Source organism: Malaclemys terrapin, chromosome 12 (assembly GCF_027887155.1).
Source record: "Malaclemys terrapin pileata isolate rMalTer1 chromosome 12, rMalTer1.hap1, whole genome shotgun sequence".
Classification (NCBI taxonomy): Eukaryota; Metazoa; Chordata; order Testudines; family Emydidae; genus Malaclemys; species Malaclemys terrapin.
Window position 1 is genome coordinate 46396179 of NC_071516.1, and position 24707 is coordinate 46420885.

Genomic DNA, 24707 nt, shown 5'->3' on the forward strand with positions numbered 1-24707 from the left:
ATCCCAGGCTACCTTGGCAATTATCCCCCTACCTCTGTAAGGAACTAATAAAGAATGCATGAATGTGAAAAAACAATGACTTTATTGCCTCTGCAAGCAGGAGGGGAGGGGAGGGTGGGGTGGGGTGGTTGGTTTACAGGGAAGTAGAGTGAACCGGGTCGGGGGGGGGGGGGGTTGGAGGGTTCATCAAGGAGAAACAAACAGAAGTTTCACACAGTAGCCTGGCCAGTCACAAAACTCGTTTTCAAAGCTTCTCTGATGCGCACCGCGCCCTGCTGTGCTCCTCTAACCGCCCTGGTGTCTGGCTGCGCGTAATCAGCGGCCAGGCGAGTTGCCTCAACCTCCCACCCCGCCATAAAGGTCTCCCCCTTACTCTCACAGATATTGTGGAGCGCACAGCAAGCAGCAATAACAATGGGGATATTCTTTTCGCTGAGGTCTGAGCGAGTCAGTAAGCTGCGCCAGCGCGCTTTTAAACGTCCAAATGCACATTCCACCACCATTCGGCACTTGCTCAGCCTGTAGTTGAACAGGTCCTGACTCCTGTCCAGGCTGCCTGTGTACGGCTTCATGAGCCATGGCATTAAGGGGTAGGCTGGGTCCCCAAGGATCACGATAGGCATTTCAACATCCCCAATGGTCACTTTCTGGTCCGGGAAGAAAGTCCCTTCCTCCAGCTTTCGAAACAGAGCAGAGTTCCTGAAGACGCGAGCATCATGTACCTTTCCCGGCCATCCCACGTTGATGTTGGTGAAACGTCCCTTGTGATCCACCAGGGCTTGCAGCAGCATTGAAAAGTACCCCTTGCGGTTTACGTAGTCGGTGGCTTGGTGCTCCGGTGACAAGATAGGGATATGGGTTCTGTCTATGGCCCCGCCACAGTTTGGGAATCCCATTTCAGCAAAACCATCCACTATTGACTGCACGTTGCCCAGAGTCACTACCCTTGCTATCACCAGGTCTTTCATTGCCCTGGCAAATTGGATCACAGCAGCCCCCACCGTAGATTTGCCCACTCCAAATTGATTCCTGACTGACCGGTAGCTGTCTGGCGTTGCAAGCTTCCACAGGGCTATCGCCACTCGCTTCTCAACTGTGAGGGCTGCTCTCATCTTGGTATCCTGGCGTTTCAGGGCAGGGGAAAGCAAGTCACAAAGTTCCATGAAAGTGGCCTTATGCATGCGAAAGTTTCGCAGCCACTGGGAATCGTCCCATACCTGCAGCACGATGCGATCCCACCAGTCTGTGCTTGTTTCCCGGGCCCAGAATCGGCGTTCCACGGTATCAACCTGCCCCAGTGACACCATGATTTCCACATTGCTGGGGCCTGTGCCTTGTGAGAGGTCTATTTCCATGTCAATTTCCTCATCACTCTCGTCGCCGCGCTGCAATCGCCTCCTCGCCTGGTCCGGGTTTCGCCTTGGCATGTTCTGGCTCTGCATATACTCCAGGACAATGCGCGTGGTGTTCATAGTGCTCATAATTGCCGCGGTGATCTGAGCGGGCTCCATGATCCCAGTGCTAGCTATGGCGCCTGGTCAGAAAAAAGGCGCGAAAGTAGTATCTGATGGACCAGGAGAGGGAGGGAGGGAGGGAGGGAGGGAGGGAGGGCCGAGTGACGACATGGCGTACAGGTACAGGAACAGGGAGAAACACAAACAACTGTCACACAGAATGGTCCCCCCAAAGATTAAACTGGAAACCCTGGGCTTAGCAGGCCGTTGATTTCACGGAGGAAGGGGAAGCAAATGAATACAGAACAAATCTATTTTTTACATCTTAAGGTGGCAGCCGACGCTGCAGCATGAGTGACAGCCATACCAGTACGATGACGATGGGTACCAATCATAATATACCATCATCTGCCAAAAGGCAAGGGGCTGCTGCTGTGTAGCAATGCAGCCCCACGTCCGCCAGCACCCAGCATCGCCCTCGGCCTCTTCTGGGTGCTTAGCAGACAATACTGGGCAATTGGCAGAAAATAGTATATTATGACTGGTAACCGTCATCATGAAAACAGTAGCATGTCTGCCCAGGTGGCTTCAACAGCAGAGTCCAGGGAAGGGGTAGGGACGGTTTTATGGCCTGCAGCATGCAGGGGGTCAGACTAGATGATCATAATGGTCCCCTCTGACCTTAAAGTCTATGAGTCTATGATTGACAGCCATACCAGTATGACGACAACGGGTACCAATCATAATATACCATCGCCTGCAAGGGGCTGGTGCAATGCAGCCCTACGGCTGCCAGCCCCACGGCTATCACTCATGCTACACCGTCTACCGCCAAAAGGCAGTTAGCAGCTGCTGCTGTGTAGCAATGCAGTCCCACGTCTGCCGGCACCCAGAGGACATATGGTGACGGTGAGCTCAGCTGAGCTGAGCGGGCTCCATGCTTGCCGTGGTATGTTGTCTGCACAGGTAACCCAGGTAAAAAGGCGCGAATCTATTGTCTGCCGTTGCTGTGACGAGGGGGGAGGGGCCTGACGACATGTACCCAGAACCGCCCGCGACACTGTTTTGCATCATCCGGGCATTGGGATCTCAACCCAGAATTCAAAGAAAAGGCGCGAACCGCTTCTCGGCTCGAGCTGTGGCGCAAACGTAGTATCTGACGGCCTAGGGGAAGGAGGGAGGGGGGCCGAGTGACGACATGGCGTACAGGCACAGGGAATTAAAATCAAGAACGGTGGCTGTGCATCAGGGAGAGACACAAACAACTGTCACAGACTGGTCCCCCCCAAAGATTAAACTGAAAACCCTGGGTTTAGCAGGCCGTTGATTTGACGGAGGGAGGGGGAAGCAAATGAATACAGAGAAAATCTATTTTTTACATCTTAAGACGACGGTGCAGCGTGACTGATAGCCCTCGGCATCTTTCTGGGTGCTTGGCAGCAAATACGGGGCGGTGTATGACGATGGTCTTCAGGCCTATTGCACGAGCTGCTGCTCAGGGAAGACTCTGCTAACGTGCGATGACCCGACTTGTAATAGGCCGGCTAACAGTCATAATACACCATCTACTGCCAAAAGGCAAGCCCCACGGCTGCCAGCACCCAGATCGCCGATGAAGGCTACCAGTCTACTGCACCGTCTACCGCCAAAAGGCAGTTAGCAGCTGCTGCTGTGTAGCAATGCAGTCCCATGTCTGCCGGCACCCAGAGGACATATGGTGACGGTGAGCTCAGCTGAGCTGAGCGGGCTCCATGCTTGCCGTGGTATGTTGTCTGCACAGGTAACCCAGGTAAAAGGCGCGAATCTATTGTCTGCCGTTGCTGTGACGGGGGAGGGAGGGGCCTGACGACATGTACCCAGAACCGCCCGCGACACTGTTTTGCATCATCCGGGCATTGGGATCTCAACCCAGAATTCCAAGGGGCGGCAGAGACTGCGGGAACTGTGGGATAGCTGTGGGATAGCTACCCATAGTGCAATGCTCCGGAAGTCGACGCTAGCCTCGTACTGTGGACGCGGTCCGCCGACTAGAGCACCTAGAGCATTTTATTGTGTGGACACGCACAATCGGCTGTATACAACCGATTTCAATAAAACCGGCTTCTATAAATTCGAACTAATTTCGTAGTGTAGACATACCCTTAGTGTCCTACAAAATCCCAGAGACCAGACAATTCTGGTGCTTGTATTTTGCCTAGTGCTAATGTGTGGCTGGAAAAGGGTGCGGCAACTGTGTCTGATCAGGGTGATATCTTAGCCAGGGCACAAGGAGAGCAGAAAGGTGATTTGATTGTGTTACCTACTGACAGTTTGACAACTTGTAGCAAGAAGGAAAAGATTCCTGAGCTTGTGTGTGGCAAAGGGAAGGAAAATGCTTCTGACCTTTTAACTATGAAATCTAGCAGTTTGCCTGAAAGGGGATTGCGTGGGAATCAGCCTGATGGGCCAAAGGTGGTCCTGGATGTAAGTAAGACCCAGACAGAGTCTGTCGTTGCTCAGGGAAGTGTTCCTTTAGAGCAAGCCCTAGGTGAAGAGGGTAAGGGCAGAATTTCTGTGCGGGGTGAATTGGTGCTTAGAGAAGCTGCTAGGGAAAGGAACCCTCATGGTAATCTGTGCAAGCAGTGTGCTGCAACTGAAGGATGTGGAAGTGATTTAATCAAGGAAGTTTCAGTTCCTGACAGCCAGAAATTAGGCTCCGTGCTGCAGCTCCCTGCACACCAGTCATTTTGCAGCCCTCACCCACGTGTGTCCTGGTTTGGGGGACGGAAAGAGAACAGACAGAAGAGGGAGATAAGAGTGAATGGACCAGGGTGTGGGGAAGGGAGAGGAGTGTGAGTGGCCGCAAGAGATGGAGAGAGAGAATGAACGTGGGAGACAGAGGAAAAAGACAGAAACAAATTGTAGTGTGAGAGAAAGAGCAGAGAATGAGTGAGGCAGGGGCCGAAGGAGGGGGGCAGAGGGGAAGGGGGGACCGAGACAGGAGCTGAAGCCGGGTTGCGGGGGAGGAGGGGGGTCACTCACCCAGTACAAGGAGAAGGTCAGTTAGCTCCATACTGGGTTGAACTGGGCAAGGCTGGGAGCTGCATCCCCCGTGCCCGGCCTTGCCTCTCTCCTGACAGCAGCCGGGGCCCCGGGGCCACTCTCAGTTTAGCGGGAGGAAGTGCTGTCTGAGGGACAGCCACCGCCCCGCTCCACCACTGAGGCATGAAGAGCTACAGGCTCAGAGCCAGGCTGAGCCTCGGGGCTCCCAGCATGCCTTGCAGCTACCAGCCGCTCTGCACTGCCCACACTGACAGCTCCAGTGTGAGTAGTGAAGGCTTTGGGGCGGGGGGTGTCACATCCTGTTACATCTTGTATCCCAGAAATGCAGCCAGCTCTGGGGTGGGGTAGCTGGGGAACAGCCACAGAGCAACACTGCCTAGGGTCCCCTCATTCTGGGGTAACAGGCAGCGCCCCCTAGTGCCACGCACAGGCACAGAGGGCAGCACTGACTCCAAGGGGACAGTGCCCCCTAGTGAGCCCCCTGCCCCACTCCCTGCAGGACAGCGCCCTCTGCGGAGCCCTCTCAGCCCCTCCCCCAAAGCACAGGGCAGGGTCTCAGTCCAGCCCCGCTCCCCACTTCCTGCAGTGTTTCCAGAAACTGCTATTTGGGGACGGGGGGGGACAGCACAGGGGTGACTAGCAGCAGGTCTCCCCAGCACCAGGCGCCCAGAGGCTGCAGCCGACTCAGCTGAACTCTGTGGCTTGAGGTCGGCTCTCAGCTCGGCCGCGTCTGGGTCTCTGCTCCAGTAACAGCCACGTCCCCTCGGCCCGGCCTCAGGGCGTCCCCAGGACGGGCACTGCACCGGCCACAGCCCAGGCCCCGGGCCCCAAAAGCAGCTCCTGGAAATGCTGCAGGAACTGGGGAGCGGGGCTGGACTGAGACCCTGCCCAGCGCTGCGGGGAGAGGGGCAGGGGCCTCACTAGGGGGCACTGTCCCCTTGGAGTCAGTGCTCACTTCAGTGCCGCAGCGTGGCACCAGGGGACACTGTCTGTTACCCCAGAATGAGGGGGCCCTAGGCAGCGTCGCTGTGCAGCTGTTCCCCACCCCGGAGCTGGCTGCATCTCAGCCCAAGGCAGGACGTCCTGTGCGGCGTTATGTGTGGCTGGAGCTGTCAGTGTGGGCAGTGCACAGCGGCTGGTAGCTGCAAGGCATGCTGGGAGCCCCGAGGCTGCGCCGTGGTCAGCCTGGCTCTGAGTCCGTAGCGCTTGATGCCTCGGTGCTGGGGCGGGGGTGGCTGTGTCCCTCGGACAGCACTTCCTCTCGCTGCACCGAGAGCGGCCCCAGGGCCCTGGCTGCTGTCAGCAGAGAGCCTGAGCCGGGCGCTGGGGATGCAGCTCCCAGCCTCGGCTAGTTCAACCCAGTATGGAGCTAATTGGCCTTCTCCCTGTGCTGGGTGAGTGATACCCCTCCTCCCCCCCGAACCCGCCTTTAGCCTTGGTTCCCTTCTGCCGTTCTCCCTTGGTACCTGCCTCTTTCCCTCTTCCCCTCTGCCCCGCCCCTTCCACCCCTGCCTCATTCCCCCTTCCCCTCTCCCCCCCTCCTTCCACCCCTGCCTCATTCCCCCTTCCCCGCTGCCCCCCTCCTTCAGCCCCTGCCTCAGTCCCCCCTTCCCCTCTGCCCCTGTCCTTCAGCCCCTGCCTCAGTCCCCCCTTCCCCTCTGTCCCCTCCTTCAGCCCCTGCCTCATTCCCCCTTCCCCTCTGTCCCCCTCCTTCAGCTCCTTCCTCAGTCCCCCCTTCCCCTCTGCCCCTGTCCTTCAGCCCCTGCCTCAGTCTCCCCTTCCCCTCTGTCCCCCTCCTTCAGCTCCTTCCTCAGTCCCCCCTTCCCCTCTGCCCCTGTCCTTCAGCCCCTGCCTCAGTCTCCCCTTCCCCTCTGTCCCCCTCCTTCAGCCCCTGCCTCAGTCTCCCCTTCCCCTCTGTCCCCCTCCTTCAGCTCCTTCCTCAGTCCCCCCTTCCCCTCTGCCCCTGTCCTTCAGCCCCTGCCTCAGTCCCCCCTTCCCCTCTGTCCCCTCCTTCAGCCCCTGCCTCATTCCCCCTTCCCCTCTGTCCCCCTCCTTCAGCTCCTTCCTCAGTCCCCCCTTCCCCTCTGCCCCCCTCCTTCTGCCCCTGCCTTGGTCCCCCCTTCCCCTCTGCCCCCCTCCTTCTGCCCCTGCCTCATTCCCCCTTCCCCTCTGTCCCCCTCCTTCCTCCCCTGCCTCATTCCCCCTTCCCCGCTGCCCCTGTCCTTCAGCCCCTGCCTCAGTCTCCCCTTCCCCTCTGTCCCCCTCCTTCAGCTCCTTCCTCAGTCCCCCCTTCCCCTCTGCCCCTGTCCTTCAGCCCCTGCCTCAGTCTCCCCTTCCCCTCTGTCCCCCTCCTTCAGCCCCTGCCTCAGTCTCCCCTTCCCCTCTGTCCCCCTCCTTCAGCTCCTTCCTCAGTCCCCCCTTCCCCTCTGCCCCTGTCCTTCAGCCCCTGCCTCAGTCCCCCCTTCCCCTCTGTCCCCTCCTTCAGCCCCTGCCTCATTCCCCCTTCCCCTCTGTCCCCCTCCTTCAGCTCCTTCCTCAGTCCCCCCTTCCCCTCTGCCCCCCTCCTTCTGCCCCTGCCTTGGTCCCCCCTTCCCCTCTGCCCCCCTCCTTCTGCCCCTGCCTCATTCCCCCTTCCCCTCTGTCCCCCTCCTTCCTCCCCTGCCTCATTCCCCCTTCCCCGCTGCCCCTGTCCTTCAGCCCCTGCCTCAGTCCCCCCTTCCCCTCTGCCCCTGTCCTTCAGCCCCTGCCTCATTCCCCCTTCCCCTCTGCCCCCCTCCTTCTGCCCCTGCCTTGGTCCCCCCTTCCCCTCTGCCCCCCTCCTTCTGCCCCTGCCTTGGTCCCCCCTTCCCCTCTGTCCCCCTCCTTCCTCCCCTGCCTCATTCCCCCTTCCCCTCTGCCCCTGTCCTTCAGCCCCTGCCTCAGTCCCCCCTTCCCCTCTGTCCCCCTCCTTCTACCCCTGCCTCATTCCCCCTTCCCCTCTCCCCCGCTCCTTCAGCCCCTGCCTCAGTCCCCCCTTCCCCTCTGTCCTCCTCCTTCAGCCCCTGCCTCATTCCCCCTTCCCCTCTGCCCCCCTCCTTCAGCCCCTGCCTCAGTCCCCCCTTCCCCTCTGTCCTCCTCCTTCAGCCCCTGCCTCATTCCCCCTTCCCCTCTGCCCCCCTCCTTCAGCCCCTGCCTCAGTCCCCCCTTCCCCTCTGCCCCCCTCCTTCAGCCCCTGCCTCATTCACTCTCTGCTCTTTTTTTCACTCTACAATTTGCTTTTTGTCTTTCTCCTCTGTCGCCCACTTTCATTCTCTCTCCATCTCTTGCTCCCAGTCACACTCCTCACCCTCCCCCCACCCCGGCCCGTTCACTCTTGTCTCCCTCTTCCTTCCGCTCTGTTTCTGTCCCCCAAACCAGCCCACAGGTCGGGCGAGGGCTGTGAAATGACTCCGTTTCCTGCAGGTCTTCATGTCTTGAGCGTGGCTGATAAGTCGCTGTGGCTTGGCTGGACCGGACTGTGTCTGCGAAACAATAAATAAATCCCACGCGACCTCCGCACGCCTCCTCTATCCTGTGTCGTTCCCTCTGTGTCTGTTCTTTCTCTCTGCGTCATCCTCTGCCCCCCTCCTTCGGCCCCTGGCTCATCCGCTCTGTGTCTGTTGTTTCTCTCCTAGTCCCCTTTGTTACCAGCTTTGCCCGTTACTTTGGGGTATGCTCATTTATTAGGGTTACTCTTCTGGGGCGGGTTCTGTACTTCTGTCAATGTACTGATTGTGTTACGTGTTCTCATACAGAGCTCTACTTCTCTCTGCTGCAAGTCCCCTCCCAATGGAGCGATCCTGCAGGACCGAGATTCCCCAGGGCTGCGCTCTTCCAGCCCCAGAATCAAACGAACACACACTCACACACACGCACACACACACACACACTAACAGAGGGTTTCTGAGAGGACCGGGTTAATCAGCACTCCCAAGCTGACCCCTTATACGTCCCTGGACTCAGCAGACTGGGTCGAGCAGCACTTCCAAGCAGCCACCCTCATACGTCCGAGGTTCAGCACGTCCCTATCCCCACTCACATTACAGTTGTTCTGGCAGTAACCCACTCGGTGAGCAAACCCCACAGGAGTTTTGGGTGCTGCCACGATCTTTAGCGTAGGTACGAGGAGCGTTGCTGCAGAGCGAATGAGGAAACCAAAAAAACCCACCCACGAGGGGGAGGGAGAGACAGAAGGAGAGAGAAGCCACCAGCTTAATCATGAGAATTGTTTATTGCCAGGTAATAACCATAGGGGAGCCAGACAAACAAAACAGTTATAATATTAAATCTAACCTAAATTTGATTATAAGAGTCAGGTTTAGAAAACGATAACTGGTCACAGAATGAGGGTCAGAAGGCTAAACAGAGAGAGAGAGAGATGGGTTCTCACCACTCCATGAAGCTTGAATTGATCGGGGGGGGGGGGTCCCAGGTGGTGGTGATAGCTGGGGGTCCGGAGTGCTGGAGACAGGCAGAGCCCCCAGCCCGATCAGTCAGGAGAAGATGAAGTCCCAATGGAACTGATGCAGGTTTTGGATCCAGGCATCAGAGCACTTACTTGAGCATGGGAACGGGATTTTGTAGGGAAAGAACAATGGTTCAAGGGAGACACTAGATTTGTTTATGTGTAAACAAGAGACATACCAAAGTAGTTCTGTTCAGGCTAGACATGGGAGCTGATCATTCCTGGCTGTGGGGGCGTTCCTTGGTGGGAGCTCACAATGCAGTTAGGGAGCTTCACTATTTTGTCTGATAACTGCTGAGCTGGGTGTGTGCAGGTGTGTGTTCATTAGCATCTGGAGAAGAGATCCCCCATTATGCTTTGCTTCCCTGCTTTGCTGGTCCCAGAGTTCTGTGCGGTTCTTGCCTTGGAATCTCTGGTCTCCAATCTGTAGCTAATGGAGATGCCTCCTTGTCCCATCTCCAAGGCAGGGGCCAGGGGAGTTTCCTTAATCCTGTCACCCTTATGCCAGGGGTTTAGGGGTGTCTCCCACGGCCTTTCCATTGCTTGTTGTCAGTCTTTCTTCTGATGCAGATTTGGTTCAAGCAGAGGCGGGGGGGGGGGTCTTTCATGAGTCAGACAGGCTGGGTACTGCGCCCTGGTTCCCCCAGAACACAGAGCTGCTAGGTAACACCCTCTGCTCCCCTCCTTCGGCCCCTGTTTGATTCCCTCTGTGTCTGTTCTTTCCTTCCGAGTCACCCTCTGCCCCACTCTTGCAGCTCCCTGCCTCGTTCCCTCCTTCCCCTCTGCCATCCTCCTTCGGCCCCTGTCTAATTCCATCTCTCCCTCCATCAGCTCTCCGCACCTCGGACACCTGGGTTCCTTAGAGTTTCACTGTTTTCAGCATGTTCAGTTCCATACAGGCAGACTCTCACACCCGCCTGGGTTTCCTTCCCTGGGGCTTTTCCCTGCTCCCCAAAGGCAGCAGTCCCTTCCTCGAGCTCGTGGGGGCTGGCGCCCCCTTCGGGCTCTAGTTCTGCCATTGGTTATTCTCCACTGGGAGAGGCCCTGCCTCAGTTTCCCCATTGCCCTGCAGCACTGTGTGCGCTGCTGTGCAGGGAGCTGCAGCACAGATCGTAAGTGTGTTGTTTGATGGGGACTTTCCTAGAGCAACAGGCCCCATCAGGCCAGGCGCTGCCCAGACCCCAGCCGAGATCAGGGCCCCCGTTGTGCTGAGCTCTGCACAGACATGGATCAGGGCTCCCCCGCCCCTGTGCATACACACAGTGAAACGGATAAGAATTGTGTCAGTTTCACCCAGCAGGTCTGGGGGCCCTGCCATGGGCCAGGCTCTTCCCCCCAGAGCTCCCGGGCTCCAGGGCCAGCTGGTTCCCCGGCAGGCAGCGGGAAGGCCTGGCCTAGGAGACCGGGATCCCCTGCAGCCTGCCAGGAGCCCGGCCTGCGACCCACTGACAGGCTGTCGAACCTGAAACATTCCCAGGCCCAGCTCTAGTGGGACCAGAGCCCAAGTGTCCTGACAGCCAGCCCCGGCCCCATCCACTGACCATCGTCCGTGTCCAGCCCCCGCCCCATTCACTGAATCAATCTTCCTTTCTTTCTTTCCTCTCCTCCCCATAACACAGTGGGATGGACTGTAAATCCAGTATCCAGAGTCATTAGCCCCACACCTCTCGCTCCTGCCCCCCATCACCCGTCCCACCCCAGAGCTCTCACCCCCCTCTTGTCTCCTCTCCTACAGCCTGGCTGCAGATCCTCCCCCGGCTGGTGTCGTCCGAGGGGACCGAAGGACCCGGTTCATCCCCTGGTCTGTGCACAGGGGTCTGTGGGTGTCGTTGTTGGAAGGGGGGGGACTGGCTGGCTCGGGGGGGGGGGAACGGGGCCTTTCCCCTTTAGGGGATCCCAGCTTCAATATGACCCCATGGGGGGAACTGGCTGACTGGGGGGTGCCATCTCTTGTCCCTTTCCCCCATTTCTCGTGTCTTTCTTGAGCTGTCTGTTCTGACCACAGCCCCTGAGTCGGCTCCTTCTCTGGGACTCCCAGGACATGGGGTGGGGTGGGGGTGGAAAGTGGGGAGGGGGGCTGGGGCCCTCCCAGCAGAGCCAGGCCCGGGATGAGTAGACTGTCTCCTGGCCATGCTGGGCAGACAGACAGACCCTGGGGGTCTCTCCAGCCCCGAGCCAGCGAACAGCTGGGACCCTCGTCCTGGGGGAACCGTGCCAGGACTGCAGGCTGTGGGCTGTGGCACTAAGAGGGCGCCAGGCTGTCACCATTGGACCTGGCACCACCTGCAGGCCGTGAGTTCAAGGCCCATCCGGGAGGAAGGATCCCCTGGGAGCAGGGTCGGGGTTCAGGGCGGAGAGCTCGGACCTGGATGGAGATCCGGGGTGACCCTGCCAGCTCGGCTTGGGGTGTCTGCCTTGGATCTAAGCTCCGCCCACATCCCCTCTGTGCCCATAGATCTAACCCCACATCCCGCCCCCGCACCCACCCACAGACTCCAGACTTCTCTGTGCCTGAGGAAACCTTACAGCCAACTCTGCGGCTGCACCCGCTGGGTCCCCAGTACCCGGCTGGATCCTCCATCACCCTGATGTGCTCAGCCCCCCTGCAGACCGGGCGGCTGGATTCTGGTTCTTCCATGGTATAACATCCATGTGCGCTCTAGGGGCCACCTCCCAGGCCTCCTGCAGCTACCAGGTCCCCCGGCTCGGCCTGGAGCACGCCGGCACCTACACCTGTTAGTACTGGGTAGAGCAGGATGGCCAGGAGTGCCCATCCCCCGAGAGCCGCCCTGTCTCCATCAAAGTGACCGGTGACGCCTCCTTCTCCTGGCATGTGGGGCGAGGGGGCTGGGAGGTCTCTGCTGGGGTCTCTCATGCCCACAAGCACCACCTGGTGCCCTAGCTAAATGGTGGTGGGGCTGCAGACAACAGACACCCCCCAAAACCCACCGATAACCTCCCTTCCAATCCAGCCCCTAGTGACAGACAGCGGTACTGCAGCCCCCAGCCCCACCAGGATCCCCCCAGTGGCAGCATGAGGTACTGCAGCCCCCAGACATAGCAGGATATGTCGGGGTGGTGAGGGATGATCTGTTCTGTGGGTTACCTCCCGTGTGCTGTTTCCCAGGCTGGGGGAGAGCAGTGGTCAGGGAAATGTGGCTGGTTTTTATCATTGTTTTCAGGATCTCACCAGCCCCTTTTTCCCTCCCGCAGCTGTCTCCCCCTCTGCCTCTGTTCCAGGCCCCCTGCCGCCCCCCACACTCTCTCTGGGCTCCCAGTATCCTGTGTATTACCAGGGGGAGCGTGTTAACCTCAGCTGCTCAGCCCCCAGGGGCGAGGCAGTGACGGGATACAGATTCTACAGGGGAAGAGGCGGCCAGACCCCGGAGGAGCTCCCATCTCCCAGCGGGGCAGCCCGGCTGGAGCTCAGGGCCGAGACGGGGAATCAGGGGCCCTACACCTGCCAGTACTGGAGAAAGGAGTCTGGGCAGGAGATCCCATCCACGGAGAGTAACACGGTCTATATAACCGTGCAGGGTGAGTGCCCTCTGGCCAGGTATATAAAGGGCTGTTTGTTACCCTCGCCCGGGGGAGACAGGGCTGGTGGGGCCGATCGAAGGGGAGGGAAAAGAGGAGGCCACACTGGCTCAGAAAGGCTGATCTGGATCATGGTGGGGCCCAGTGATTGTTCTAGTAGGTACCTCATGCGAGTCTTAGATCTGGGAACCCAGGCCCCACAGCCTGGACCCCACAGCCTGCCCCAATGATGCCCAGGTTCCGAGGTCTCCCCCACAAGTCACTTCTGAGCAACGTTCAGCTCCCACCAGCTATTGCTCTCCACCAGCCCCCCAGCACTACATCCTGCTGCCCCCCAGCATGGCTGGTGCTCAGAGCCCAGTGGGATGCTGCCCCCCAAGTGCAGCAACTGAGTGCTGGAGTCGGGGGTGCATGGGGGGAGGGTGTGAAGGGGGTTATGGGACGGTTGCTTGGAGACACAGGGAGTGAGGGGCCAGACTCACCGTGGGAGGGGGCAGCTCCCCCAGTGGGGAGGGGCCATTGGCTCTTCAGCTGGGTATTTTTCACTCTAAACTCTCCCTCATTCCCCCTCCCCCTGTGATCTCCTCTCTCCCTATCCCAGCCCCCCCGGCTGCCCCCACGCTCTCCCTGCACCCCCCACACCCAGTCTATCTCCCAGGGGAGCGTGTGACCCTCAGGTGCTCGGCTCCAGGGAGCGACAGGCTGCAGGGATACAGGTTCTATGGGGAACAGGAGAGGCTGATCCATGACGAGGTCCCTGCCCCGGCTGGGGGCGCTGGGCTGGAGATCGTGGCCGAGATGGGGAAAGCCGGGGTGTATACCTGTGCATACAGGATCCCGCGATCCGGGCGACATATCCTGTCAGAGAGAAGCCGGCCAGTGTCCCTATCAGTGCAAGGTGAGGCCTCTTTCCCTGGGGGGATGCAATGGATATGGGGAGTATCCTCTCCCCTGGGGTCTCTCCCCACCTCCCTAGCCCTGGATCCCCCCATTCCCTGCAAACTCACTCCCAACCCCACCCATCCGCCTGGCTCCCTCTGCTCCCCACATGCATGGAAAGTCATCCCCCTTGCCCCAGGGCAGCAGGCGGTCCAGCCCCCTGCAGTGCTGAACAACCCCCCCCCCCCCAGCAGGAGCCACTTTCTCTGCTGGACCCTCTTTGTGCTCCCCGTCCTGGCGGGAGTGCTGCCTAATGGTTAGAGTGCCCAGGCTGGGGCTTGGCACACCTGGGATCTGCTCCGCACTCGGCTGCATCACGTCCCCCCCATGGAATCAGGACAACGCCCTGATCTCCCGAGTGCAGCGCTGAGAGCTCTGCGGTGGACGCTGAGGGTGAGGGATTGTTCCTCTCTCTTTCAGCCCCCCCGGAAGCTCCATCCCTCTCCCTGAGCCCCCCACACCCCGTGTACCTCCCCGGGGAGTCTGTCACGCTCACGTGCTCCCCTCCATCGGGGGCACCAGTGGCTGCCGGATTCCAGTTCTCCAGGGATGGGGGATGGAGGATCACATCCAGGAGCAGCAATGCCCATGGCCTGAACATCATGAAGCCGGAGGACTCCGGGTCATACACCTGTGTGTACTGGATACGCCCATCCGGACGGAAGATCCAGTCCCTGGACAGCCGCCCCGTCTCAATCACTGTCACAGGTGAGCTCCATGTGCCCCCTCCAACTCCTGGGACAGGCGTTATGGGGAGATCCCCTCTCCAGCAGGATGCCAGTTCCTACAGCTCCTGGGGGGATATTGACCCCCATACGGCCCCCTGGGGAGCCCCAGTGATCCGAAACTGAGCTGGGTTGGGGGATGTTGTCCCCATTGGGGTCTCCGGGGCCTGTGCCGCCCTGTGGGGCGTTTCACAGGCTGGGGTGGGAGCTCTGGGCCGGGAATCACAGATCAAAAGCCAGAAGGCCCCCCCCCCCATCTGCACAGGGAGCTCCCCAAACTAGTCCCTGGGGGACTAGAGCAGATCCCCTCAGAAACCAACCCGGCTGGATTAAAACATGGCCAGGGATGGAGAAGCCCCCACGCCCCTCAGTTAATCCCTGGCCCTAAAACCCCGCACCTTGGTTCCACCCTGAACTCCTCCCCCTTCGACCTCTCTTCCAGCCCCCCCGCAGACCCCCAGGCTCTCGCTGGACCCCCCGTACGCCGTGTATCTCCCAGGGGAACGGCTCAACCTCAGCTGCTCGGCTCCCGGGGCCCAGGAAGTGACAGGCTACAGATTCTACAAGCGACGGCCGGAGCAGAGCTCTGAGGAGCTGCCATCGCCCCGGGGGGGACCCCGGCTGGAGATTCTGGCTGCGGTGGGGGACGAAGGACCATACACCTGCCAGTACTGGAGCAGGGGGTCCGGACGAGAGCTCCCCTCGGGACTTAGCCAGCCCATCGCCATACGTGTGACGGGTGAGGCTCTCCCGCTGGGTGTCGTCGGGGAGAGCGGGTGGTACCCAGGGGCTGCAGGGTTCCCCCTCGTGAGCTCTCCATCTGCCCTTCCAGCAGGCTGCGGCTCATCCCCAAAAATCAGTGGTGGGGCTGTAGCACCAGAGACACCCCTCGCTGAGCCACAGCCCTTTCTTCTCCTTCTACCCCGCTGTAAAAGGGTGCGCACCCATCTCTCACGAGCACCCCCTGTGGTTGGGTGTGTCTGGGCCCTTTCAGTTCTGGTAACCCCGGTCGGTGGTTCTCAGGAGGTTTTTTCAGTGATTCAGCTCTCTGGCCAAGTCACGCACACGGTCTGCACCAGAACAGATCCCTGCCGGGGTACACCGTCCACCAGGGCCTGTCTCAGGACCCCTCTGGTGGTGTCTCTCTAGCCCTCCCTGGGCTCAGTTTTTAAGTAGTCCCAGCCCTGCTATGGGGCTGTATCCCCAGGGCTTCCTCCCTGGAGACACTGTCTTCCTGCAGCCCTTCCCGGCTCATTCCCTACTCAGTCCGCAGGCAGCCAGGAGCTCCTTTCCCTCCCTCCCTCTGTCACTTGCTCTCCCCCACCCTCACTCACTTTCATCAGGCGGGGGTTAGGGTCCGGGGGGGGTGAGGACTGGGGGTGGGGGCTCTGGGGTGGGGTCATGGATGAGAGGTTTGGGGTACAGGAGGGCACTCAGGGCTGGGGTTTGGGGTCCCAGCGACACTTATCGCGGCTCCCAGTTAGTGGCCCCCTAGGCACATGGGCGGCCAGGGAGGCTCCATGTGCTGCCGCACACACACAGGCGCCACCCCCACAGCTCCCATTGGTCGTGGTTCCCGGCCAATGGGAGCTGCAGAGCCAGCATTTGGGACAGTGGCAGCGTGTGGAGCCTCCCTGGCTGCCCATGCGCCTGGGGCCACAAGGACCTGGCAGCCGCTTCCAGGAGCCGCTCAGAACCAGGGCAGGTAGGGAGCCTGCCTTAGCCCCGGGCCTCCACTGCGCCACCAACCGGACTTTTAACGGCCCGGTCGGCAGTGCCGGGGTCCCTTTTCAACCAGGCTTTCCGGCCAAAAACCAGACACCCGGCAACCCTGGCTCCTTCATTGCTCCCCCGGTCCCTGCCAGCAAACTCCTTGGTCCTGCTGCTCTTCCACCCAGGCAGCAGCCCTCTCTTCTCCCGCTCCCAGCAGCAACTACCTGCTGCTCTGTCCTGCCGCTCCTTTTATACGGCCCCCCCTGGCCCTGCTTGGCCATCCCTGGAGCCCCTCTGATTGGTTCCTTCCTCACAACCACTCTAGGCCCCTTGGAGGACCTCTCCACTGCTCCTTTCACGGGATGAGTGTGGCGGAGCCCTGAGACCTCAGCAGGGGACCTTTGGGCTTAGTCCACCCGCCCGCCCTCCTCCTGCGTGGGAACAAATCTCTGGACGCCCGTCACAAGTGGGGAGTGATAGAAACAGGGGAAATTTCACCCCCAAGCCCAGGTCCTGCCCGTGGGGACTAACACCAAGAATTGCTGCTCTGAGCCGGGGCCCATGTGCTGGGAATGAGGGAGGAGGAGAGAGACCTGGGGATGTCGGTCAATGCAGGAGGAAGCGGTGCCGCGGCCAGGAGAAAGGCCAACGTCACCCTGGGCTGGCGCAGGTCTCCTGTGGAGAGGGCGGGTTTAATGCCTGTGGAGAAGGCGCTGGGCAGAGCTCAGCTGGAAGCCGGGCGCGATCCTGGGCAGCCCCGTCCCCGAAGGAGGAACCCCGACTGGAGCAGGACCGATGGGACACCCGGGGGAAGGGGATCCGGTCCCAACAAGGGATCCTGGTCCAGTCTGAATGCAGGCCTGGCCCTGCTGCCATAGCCCTGATCCCCAGGCCAGCTGCAGTCTCCCCCTCCCACCCCTCAGACCACCCTGGCTGTGACATCGCAGCCCCCCCAGAGCGCCATGAGACCTCCACACCTCCCCCTCTGACCCCAGCACTCCCCAGCCTCTCCCGGCTGCTCTGTGACGGACCCGGAGCCAGACAGCAGGAGGTGCTGATGCAACGTGGTGCCCACGGGTGGGGGCCGGGCAGTGGCGCTCGACCCTGGGGTCTGAATCCACCGGCTCCCACAGCCTGACCCATGGCAGGTGGTGCTGATCATAGGGGCGCACCCAGCTCTGCGTGTGGCCTGGCATGGCTGGGGGGACGAGGGCTGCCTGGTGGTGGGGGGGCCTCTCACTGGTGATCTAACCGGGTGCTGCCCCATGACACCAGCTCTGGTGCTGGCCCCCCCGGGGATCTGGGCTGCAGGGGGTAAATGGGGGGGTTGGGGGCACAGACTCACTGGGGGGCAGGTCCCCATCTCTGGGCTCACTGGTGAATGAGCTGGGGGAGTCTCATCTGAGCTGTCTCTTTCCCTCTCCCCCGCCCCATTCTCTCCATCTACTCCAGAGCCACCCCCTGCCCCTCGGCTCACTCTGGCTCCCCCACACCCCGTGTACATCCCAGGGGAGTGGGTGACCCTCCGGTGCTCGGCTCCCCTGGATGAGGGGGTGGCCAGGTACAGATTCTACAGGCAACGAAGGGAGCTGATCGCTGACGGGGTCCCTGAGCCGACAGGGGGCACCCGGCTGGAGCTCAGGGCTGAGACGGGGACGGCCGGGCTGTACGTCTGTGTGTACTGGACACTGTGCGCCGGGCGAGAGGTGCCATCCGGGGAGAGCCGGCCTGTCTCCGTGTCTGTGACAGGTGAATTCAGTCTGGTCTGACACCACATCCTGTGCCCCTGCACCCTGTCCCTCTGCACTCCGTCCCCCTATCCCCCACACCCCAACTCCTGTCACCTCTGCACCCCATGGCCCCTGCACACCTGTGTCCCTGCACCCTGTCCCCTGGCTCCGCTGCACATCATCCCCCTGTGCCCCATATCCCATACCCCTGCACCCTATCCCCCATCTGCCCTGCACCCCATCCCCCTGCGCCCCCACACCCCAACTCCAGTCACCCCAGCACCCCATTCCCCAGCATCCCTGAACCTGTCACCCTGTGCCCCCTGCATCCCTGCACCCCATCCCCCTTCACTCCTACACCCTGTCCCCCATCTCCCCTGCACCCCATCCCCCTGCGCCCCCACACCCCAACTCCAGTCACCCCTGCACCCCATGGCCCCTGCACACCTGTGTCCCTGCACCCTGTCCCCTGGCTCCGCTGCACGTTGTCCCCCTGTGCCCCATATCCCATACCCCTGCACCCTATCCCCCATCTGCCCTGCACCCCATCCCCCTGCACCCCCACACCCCAACTCCAGTCACCCCGGCACCCCATTCCCCAGCATCCCTGAACCTGTCACCCTGTGCCCCCTGCATCCCTGCACCCCATCCCCCTGCACTCCTACACCCTGTCCCCCATCTCCCCTACACCCCATCCCCCTGCACCCCCACACCCCAACTCCAGTCACCCCTGCACCCCATGGCCCCTGCACACCTGTGTCCCTGCACCCTGTCCCCTGGCTCTGCTGCACGTCGTCACCCTGTGCCCCATAGCCCATAGCCCTGCACCCTATCCCCCATCTCCCCTGCACCCCATCCCTCTGCGCCCCCACACCCCAAATCCAGTCACCCCTGAACCCCAGCACCCCATCCCCCAGCATCCCTGCACCTGTCACCCTGTGCCCCCTGCGTCCCTGCACCCCATCCCCCTGCACCCCCACACCCAAACTCCAGTCACCCCTGCACCCCGGCACCCCATCCCCCAGCATCCCTGCACCTGTCACCCTGTGCCACTGCATCCCTGCACCTCATTCCCCTGCACCCCTACACACTGAACCCCAGAGAGGCTGGGGTGAGCCAGGTCTGGGGGGAAGGTGACCCCATTGGGCTCCCAGGGGCTGGCCGAGCTCAGCTGGAAGCCTGACTCCAGTGCTGGGCACCCATATTGGGAGATGCCGGATCCCGGCTGGAGCTGGGACAGGGAAGGGCCGAGTGGGGTTGGATGGTGCCGTAACCACAGCAGGGCTGGGCTTGCTGGAGGCTGGCCATGGGGAGAAGGTTTCTGACCATTGGGGTGGGATACCCTGGACTAGGGTTACAATATTTCCACAATCAAAAAAAGAGGACACTGGGGGGGGGGGAAGCCCCGCTTTAGCCCTGCCCCATCCACTCCCTCCCACTTCCCACCCCCTGACTGCCCCCCTCAGAATCCCCAACTGCCCCCCAGCTCCTTGTCCCCTGACTGCCCCCTCCTGGGACCCCTGCCACTAACTGCCCCCTAGGACCTCACCCCCTATCTAAGCCTCCCTGCTTCTTGTCCCCTGACTGCCCCCTCCTGAGAACCCCTCACCCTAACTGCCCCCCTAGGACTCTACCTGTCCCCTGACTGCCCTGACCCTTACCCACACCCCCACCCCATATTCACACCCCCGCCCCCAGACAGACCCCCGGGACTCCCATGCCCTATCCAACCGCTCCCCGCCCCCTGACAGGACCCCCAGAACTTCCGACCCATCCAACTCCCTCTGCTCCCTGCCTGCCTCGACCCCTCTCCACACCCCCACCCCGACAGCCCCCCCAGAACCCCTGACCCATCCAATCCCCCCCACTCTCTGTCCCTTGACTGCCCCCTCCAGAAACCCCCTGCCCCTTCTCCAGCCCCCTGCCCCCTTACCCTGCCGCGCGGAGCCCAACCCGTGGCTGCGCTCCCCAGCGCAACACACAACCCGGTCCCTGCCCCCGCACATGCTGCCGGAGCGGGGCGCTGGGCAGCAGGGGAGGGGGAGCAGGGGAGGAGGAGGAGGAGCTGCCGAGGCCGATGCGGGCCGGCGATCTGAGACTGCAGGGAGGGAGGGGAGGGGAGTAGCTCTACATTGGCCGGGCTGGACTCCGGCAGCTGATCTGAAGCGGTGGGGGAAGGGCTCTGGCTGCCGGAGCCCCATGCGAGCGGCTGAATTTCCTGCAGCCCGGCCGCGCTCTGCATGGGGGGGAGATCCCGGACATTCGTAGCTATTTACAAATTCCCCCCGATGCTATTTTTAACCCAAAAACCTGGACATATCCGGGAAAATCCGGACGAATGGTAACCCTACCCTGGACCGGCCTCCGGCAGGAGCTAGGGGGGCAAAGACCTGCTGTCCTCAGCTCCCCCCCAGGCTGCTCAGAGACCCTCTGAGGCAGGAGGCCGAGATTGAGGCACGTTTTCCCCCCAGATCTCCCCGGGAAGCCTTCGGTGTCCCTGTCTCCGGACTATCCGGCCTATGTGGATGGAGACAAAGTGGAGATTAACTGCTCAGCGCCCCCCGGTGCCTCCCTGGTGCAGTACGGGTTTTACCAGAACAGGACACCCCTAGGATCCCCGCCAGGAAACGCTTCATCTTGGCGGACGGATCTTCAAGCAAACACCAGAAACACCACCCGGTCCTTCGCCTGCACCTACGTGGAGCTGATCAGGGGGAGGGAAGTGCCCTCCTATGCCAGTGACCCCGTCTCCGTCTCCGTGTTCCCGGCGCTGGCCGCCCCGTCCCTGCAGCTCATCCCGCCCCACCCGCTCTATGTGACGGGGGAGACGGTGACAGCTGAGTGCGTTGTCCCCGCTGAGCCCTACGTCCCCTCGGCCCACTGGGTGCTGAGAAACGGGGAGACACTTCAAGAGCTGCTGGGGCCCCGGTTCCCCCTGAACGTCACCCCCAGCGACAGCGGGACCTACCAGTGTGGGTACAAAACAGAGCTCCACGGACGCCACCTCCGCTCACCCCCCAGCGAGCCGGTGCCACTGAGTGTGACTGGTACGGACACCCACAGCGCCCATTCTACATTATAGACAGCCCTCCCCCGCCCCCTGCTGCCTTACTGCCCATTATACAGTACAGCCGCCCCTTCCCACCCCCACCCTCTGCTGCCCCTAGTGCCCATTATACAGTACAGCTGCCCCTTCCCCGCCCCCACCCTCTGCTGCCCCTAGTGCCCATTATACAGTATAGCCGCCCCTTCCCCACCCCCACCCTCTGCTGCCCCTAGTGCCCATTATACAGTACAGCCGCCCCTACCCTACCCCCACCCTCTGCTGCCCCTAGTGCCCATTATACAGTACAGCCGCCCCTTCCCCGCCCCCACCCTCTGCTGCCCCTAGTGCCCATTATACAGTACAGCCGCCCCTTCCCCGCCCCCACCCTCTGCTGCCCCTAGTGCCCATTATACAGTATAGCCGCCCCTTCCCATCCCCACCCTCTGCTGCCCCTAGTGCCCATTATACAGTACAGCCGCCCCTTCCCCGCCCCCACCCTCTGCTGCCCCTAGTGCCCATTATACAGTACAGCCGCCCCTTCCCCACCCCCACCCTCTGCTGCCCCCTAGTGCCCATTATACAGTACAGCCGCCCCTTCCCCGCCCCCACCCTCTGCTGCCCCTAGTGCCCATTATACAGTACAGCCGCCCCTTCCCCACCCCCACCCTCTGCTGCCCCCTAGTGCCCATTATACAGTACAGCCGCCCCTTCCCCGCCCCCACCCTCTGGTGCCCCTAGTGCCCATTATACAGTACAGCCGCCCCTTCCCCGCCCCCACCCTCTGCTGCCCCCTAGTGCCCATTATACAGTATAGCCGCCCTTCCCCACCCCACCCTCTGCTGCCCCTAGTGCCCATTATACAGTACAGCCGCCCCTTCCCCACCCCCACCCTCTGCTGCCCCTAGTGCCCATTATACAGTATAGCCGCCCCTTCCCCACCCCCACCCTCTGCTGCCCCTAGTGCCCATTATACAGTATAGCCGCCCCTTCCCCACCCCCACCCTCTGCTGCCCCCTAGTGCCCATTATACAGTACAGCCGCCCCTTCCCCACCCCCACCCTCTGCTGCCCCCTAGTGCCCATTATACAGTACAGCCGCCCCTTCCCCGCCCCCACCCTCTGCTGCCCCTAGTGCCCATTATACAGTACAGCCGCCCCTTCCCACCCCCACCCTCTGCTGCCCCCTAGTGCCCATTATACAGTATAGCCGCCCCTTCCCCGCCCCCACCCTCTGCTGCCCCTAGTGCCCATTATACAGTACAGCCGCCCCTTCCCCGCCCCCACCCTCTGCTGCCCCTAGTGTCCATTATACAGTACAGCCGCCCCTTCCCCGCCCCCACCCTCTGCTGCCCCCTAGTGCCCATTATACAGTACAGCCGCCCCTTCCCCACCCCCACCCTCTGCTGCCCCTAGTGCCCATTATACAGTACAGCCGTCCCTTCCCCATCCCATCCTCTGCTGCCCCCTAGTGCCCATTATACAGTACAGCCGCCCCTTCCCCACCCCCACTCTCTGCTGCCCCCTAGTGCCCATTATACAGTACAGCCGCCCCTTCCCCACCCCAACCCTCTGCTGCCCCTAGTGCCCATTATACAGTACAGTCGCCCCTTCCCCACCCCCACCCTCTGCTGCCCCTAGTGTCCATTATACAGTACAGCCGCCCCTTCCCCACCCCCACCCTCTGCTGCCCCTAGTGCCCATTATACAGTACAGCCGTCCCTTCCCCATCCCATCCTCTGCTGCCCCCTAGTGCCCATTATACAGTACAGCCGCCCCTTCCCCACCCCCACTCTCTGCTGCCCCCTAGTGCCCATTATACAGTACAGCCGCCCCTTCCCCACCCCAACCCTCTGCTGCCCCTAGTGCCCATTATACAGTACAGTCGCCCCTTCCCCACCCCCACCCTCTGCTGCCCCTAGTGCCCATTATACAGTACAGCCGCCCCTTCCCCACCCCCACGCTCTACTGCCCCTAGTGCCCATTATACAGTACAGCCGCCCCTTCCCCACCCCCACCCTCTGCTGCCCCTAGTGCCCATTATACAGTATAGCCGCCCCTTCCCCGCCCCCACCCTCTGCTGCCCCCTAGTGCCCATTATACAGTACAGCCGCCCCTTCCCCACCCCCACCCTCTGCTGCCCCCTAGTGCCCATTATACAGTACAGCCGCCCCTTCCCCACCCCCACCCTCTGCTGCCCCTGGTGCCCATGTCATGGACTCACAGATCGTGCCCACTCTTGGCCCCATGCAGTCCGTGGGGGCGGGGGGGCCGTCCAGTGAAACAGCCCTTCTCGGGGGTCCACTCTCTCTCGGGGTCAGGCCCCTCCACCTCCTGGAGCCGCACCTCTCTGAGCCTTAGCACGTCTGTCTCTCGCTGTGGGCCCCCTCAGGGAGTCCACTCGTTCTGGACCCCCAGGGCCTCCACCCCGTGAAGGGGTTGATGCCCCCCCCGCCCCCGCCCTGTTCTCTAGACCGGAGCGACTCTCAGCCAGCGTAAAACAGGAGGGTTTATTGAGCATTGAACACAGCACAGGAAACTCTCCGGCCTCAGGCCTGGCCTCCCTCAGCCCGGCACATCCCAGTCTCCCTGCATCCAGGGGGGCTCTGTCTGCTCCCCCTCTCCAGCCCAGAGCCCCCCTGCTTCCCAGCTGGGCATCTGATGTCACCGGCCCCAGGCCCCACCTCTGTCCATTGTCTTCTGTCCAGGTAAAACAGGGTCACCTCGGCCTCCTCTCCCCTTTTCTGTCCTCTGGCCCCTCTGGCTGGAACTGGCTGGTCAGGTCACCGGGGTCCTCTCTTCGCAGCCCTTTGTCCTCCCACTGTCCAGACCCGGATGCGACTCCTGAGTTGGGTCTCCGGGTCGTCAGGTCACCAGTCACTGGGGTGTCCATCCTCCAGGCCATTGGCTGGGGTCCCAAGTTCCCTCTCCGGTCCTCTGTAACCACAAACTCCCTCTCCCCTCACCTCGTTAAACCAGTAACACCCAGGGACACTGAGTCCCACCCCCTCCACATGCAAACCATTGGAAAACAAGGAAAAAACAAAAAAATACCCCACTTCATCACAGCCCATTATACAGTATAGCCACCCCTTCCCCACCCCCACCCTCTGCTGCCCCTAGTGCCCATTATACAGTATAGCCGCCCCTTCCCCACACTCAGCACTGTGTTTTTTCTGTTGACCTCTGCCCTGTCCTGCTCCCCACAGATCCCCCTCCCCAGCCACAGCTGAGTGTGGATCCCCTGTCTGGAGTGGTGAGTGAAGGGCTCCCCCTTCTCATCACCTGCACTGCCCCCGGGGACACCAGCGAGAGGAGGTTTCACTTCTACAAGGATGGAGCTGAGATCCCCTCTGGGGACACAGGGTCTGAGATCAGCACCATGGAGCCTGGCACCAGCTTTATGAACTCTGTACTCAGCGTCCTGCGAGCCAGTCCCAGCAACACTGGGCAATTCAGCTGCGGGTACGAGGTGAACATGAGCGGCAGGTGGATCCCATCCCCCCAGAGCCAGGCTGTGAACGTCACCATGACAGGTGAGCCTGTAATCGCACCCTGCAATAACCCCAGCACCCCAACACCTGCTACCCCGGGGGACACCCTGGAGCCAAGACACAGCACATGTTGGGTGACAGAACCACAATGGTCCCAAGGGTGCAGTACCTGAGCCTGACACCAGGTGGCAGCATTTCACCATGGGTGGTACCAAGAGCATCTGGCAGGCAAAAAATCCCTCCGTAAAGGGGAGGGCCCAGATTGTCCCCTGCCCTGGATGGGGTCTGGAGCAGTTAGTGGGTCCCAGACGCTGCCCCCCCCCCCTTGTTCCTGGCTGTTAACTCATCCCCTCCTTTTACCAGCCTGGTCTCTGCCCGTCCCCCTGGTGGCTGGGTGCGGTGGGGCTGCCACGGCTCTGGCGCTGCTGCTGCTGCTCATCCCCCTCTGCAGGAAGAAGACAGCAGGTGCGTGAGGCGTAGGATGGGGAATGGGACCCAGGCGTCCGGGACGGCAGCACAGGGCATTAACCCCTAGGGGGCACCGCAGC

At 61.4% G+C, this 24707-nt stretch overlaps 1 protein-coding gene across 1 annotated transcript; it reads left to right on the forward strand.

Moving 5' to 3' along the window:
• The first annotated feature begins 5859 nt into the window (after window positions 1–5859).
• LOC128846148 (Fc receptor-like protein 5) lies at window positions 5860–24632 on the forward strand. Its single transcript, XM_054045211.1, has 10 exons — window positions 5860–5890; window positions 10715–10780; window positions 12220–12516; window positions 13118–13414; window positions 13876–14163; window positions 14623–14919; window positions 17346–17642; window positions 20095–20670; window positions 23875–24201; window positions 24523–24632. The coding sequence occupies exons 1-10, from the start codon at window positions 5860–5862 to the stop codon at window positions 24630–24632; spliced, it is 2586 nt and encodes an 861-aa protein (XP_053901186.1).
• Window positions 24633–24707: the final 75 nt, after the last annotated feature.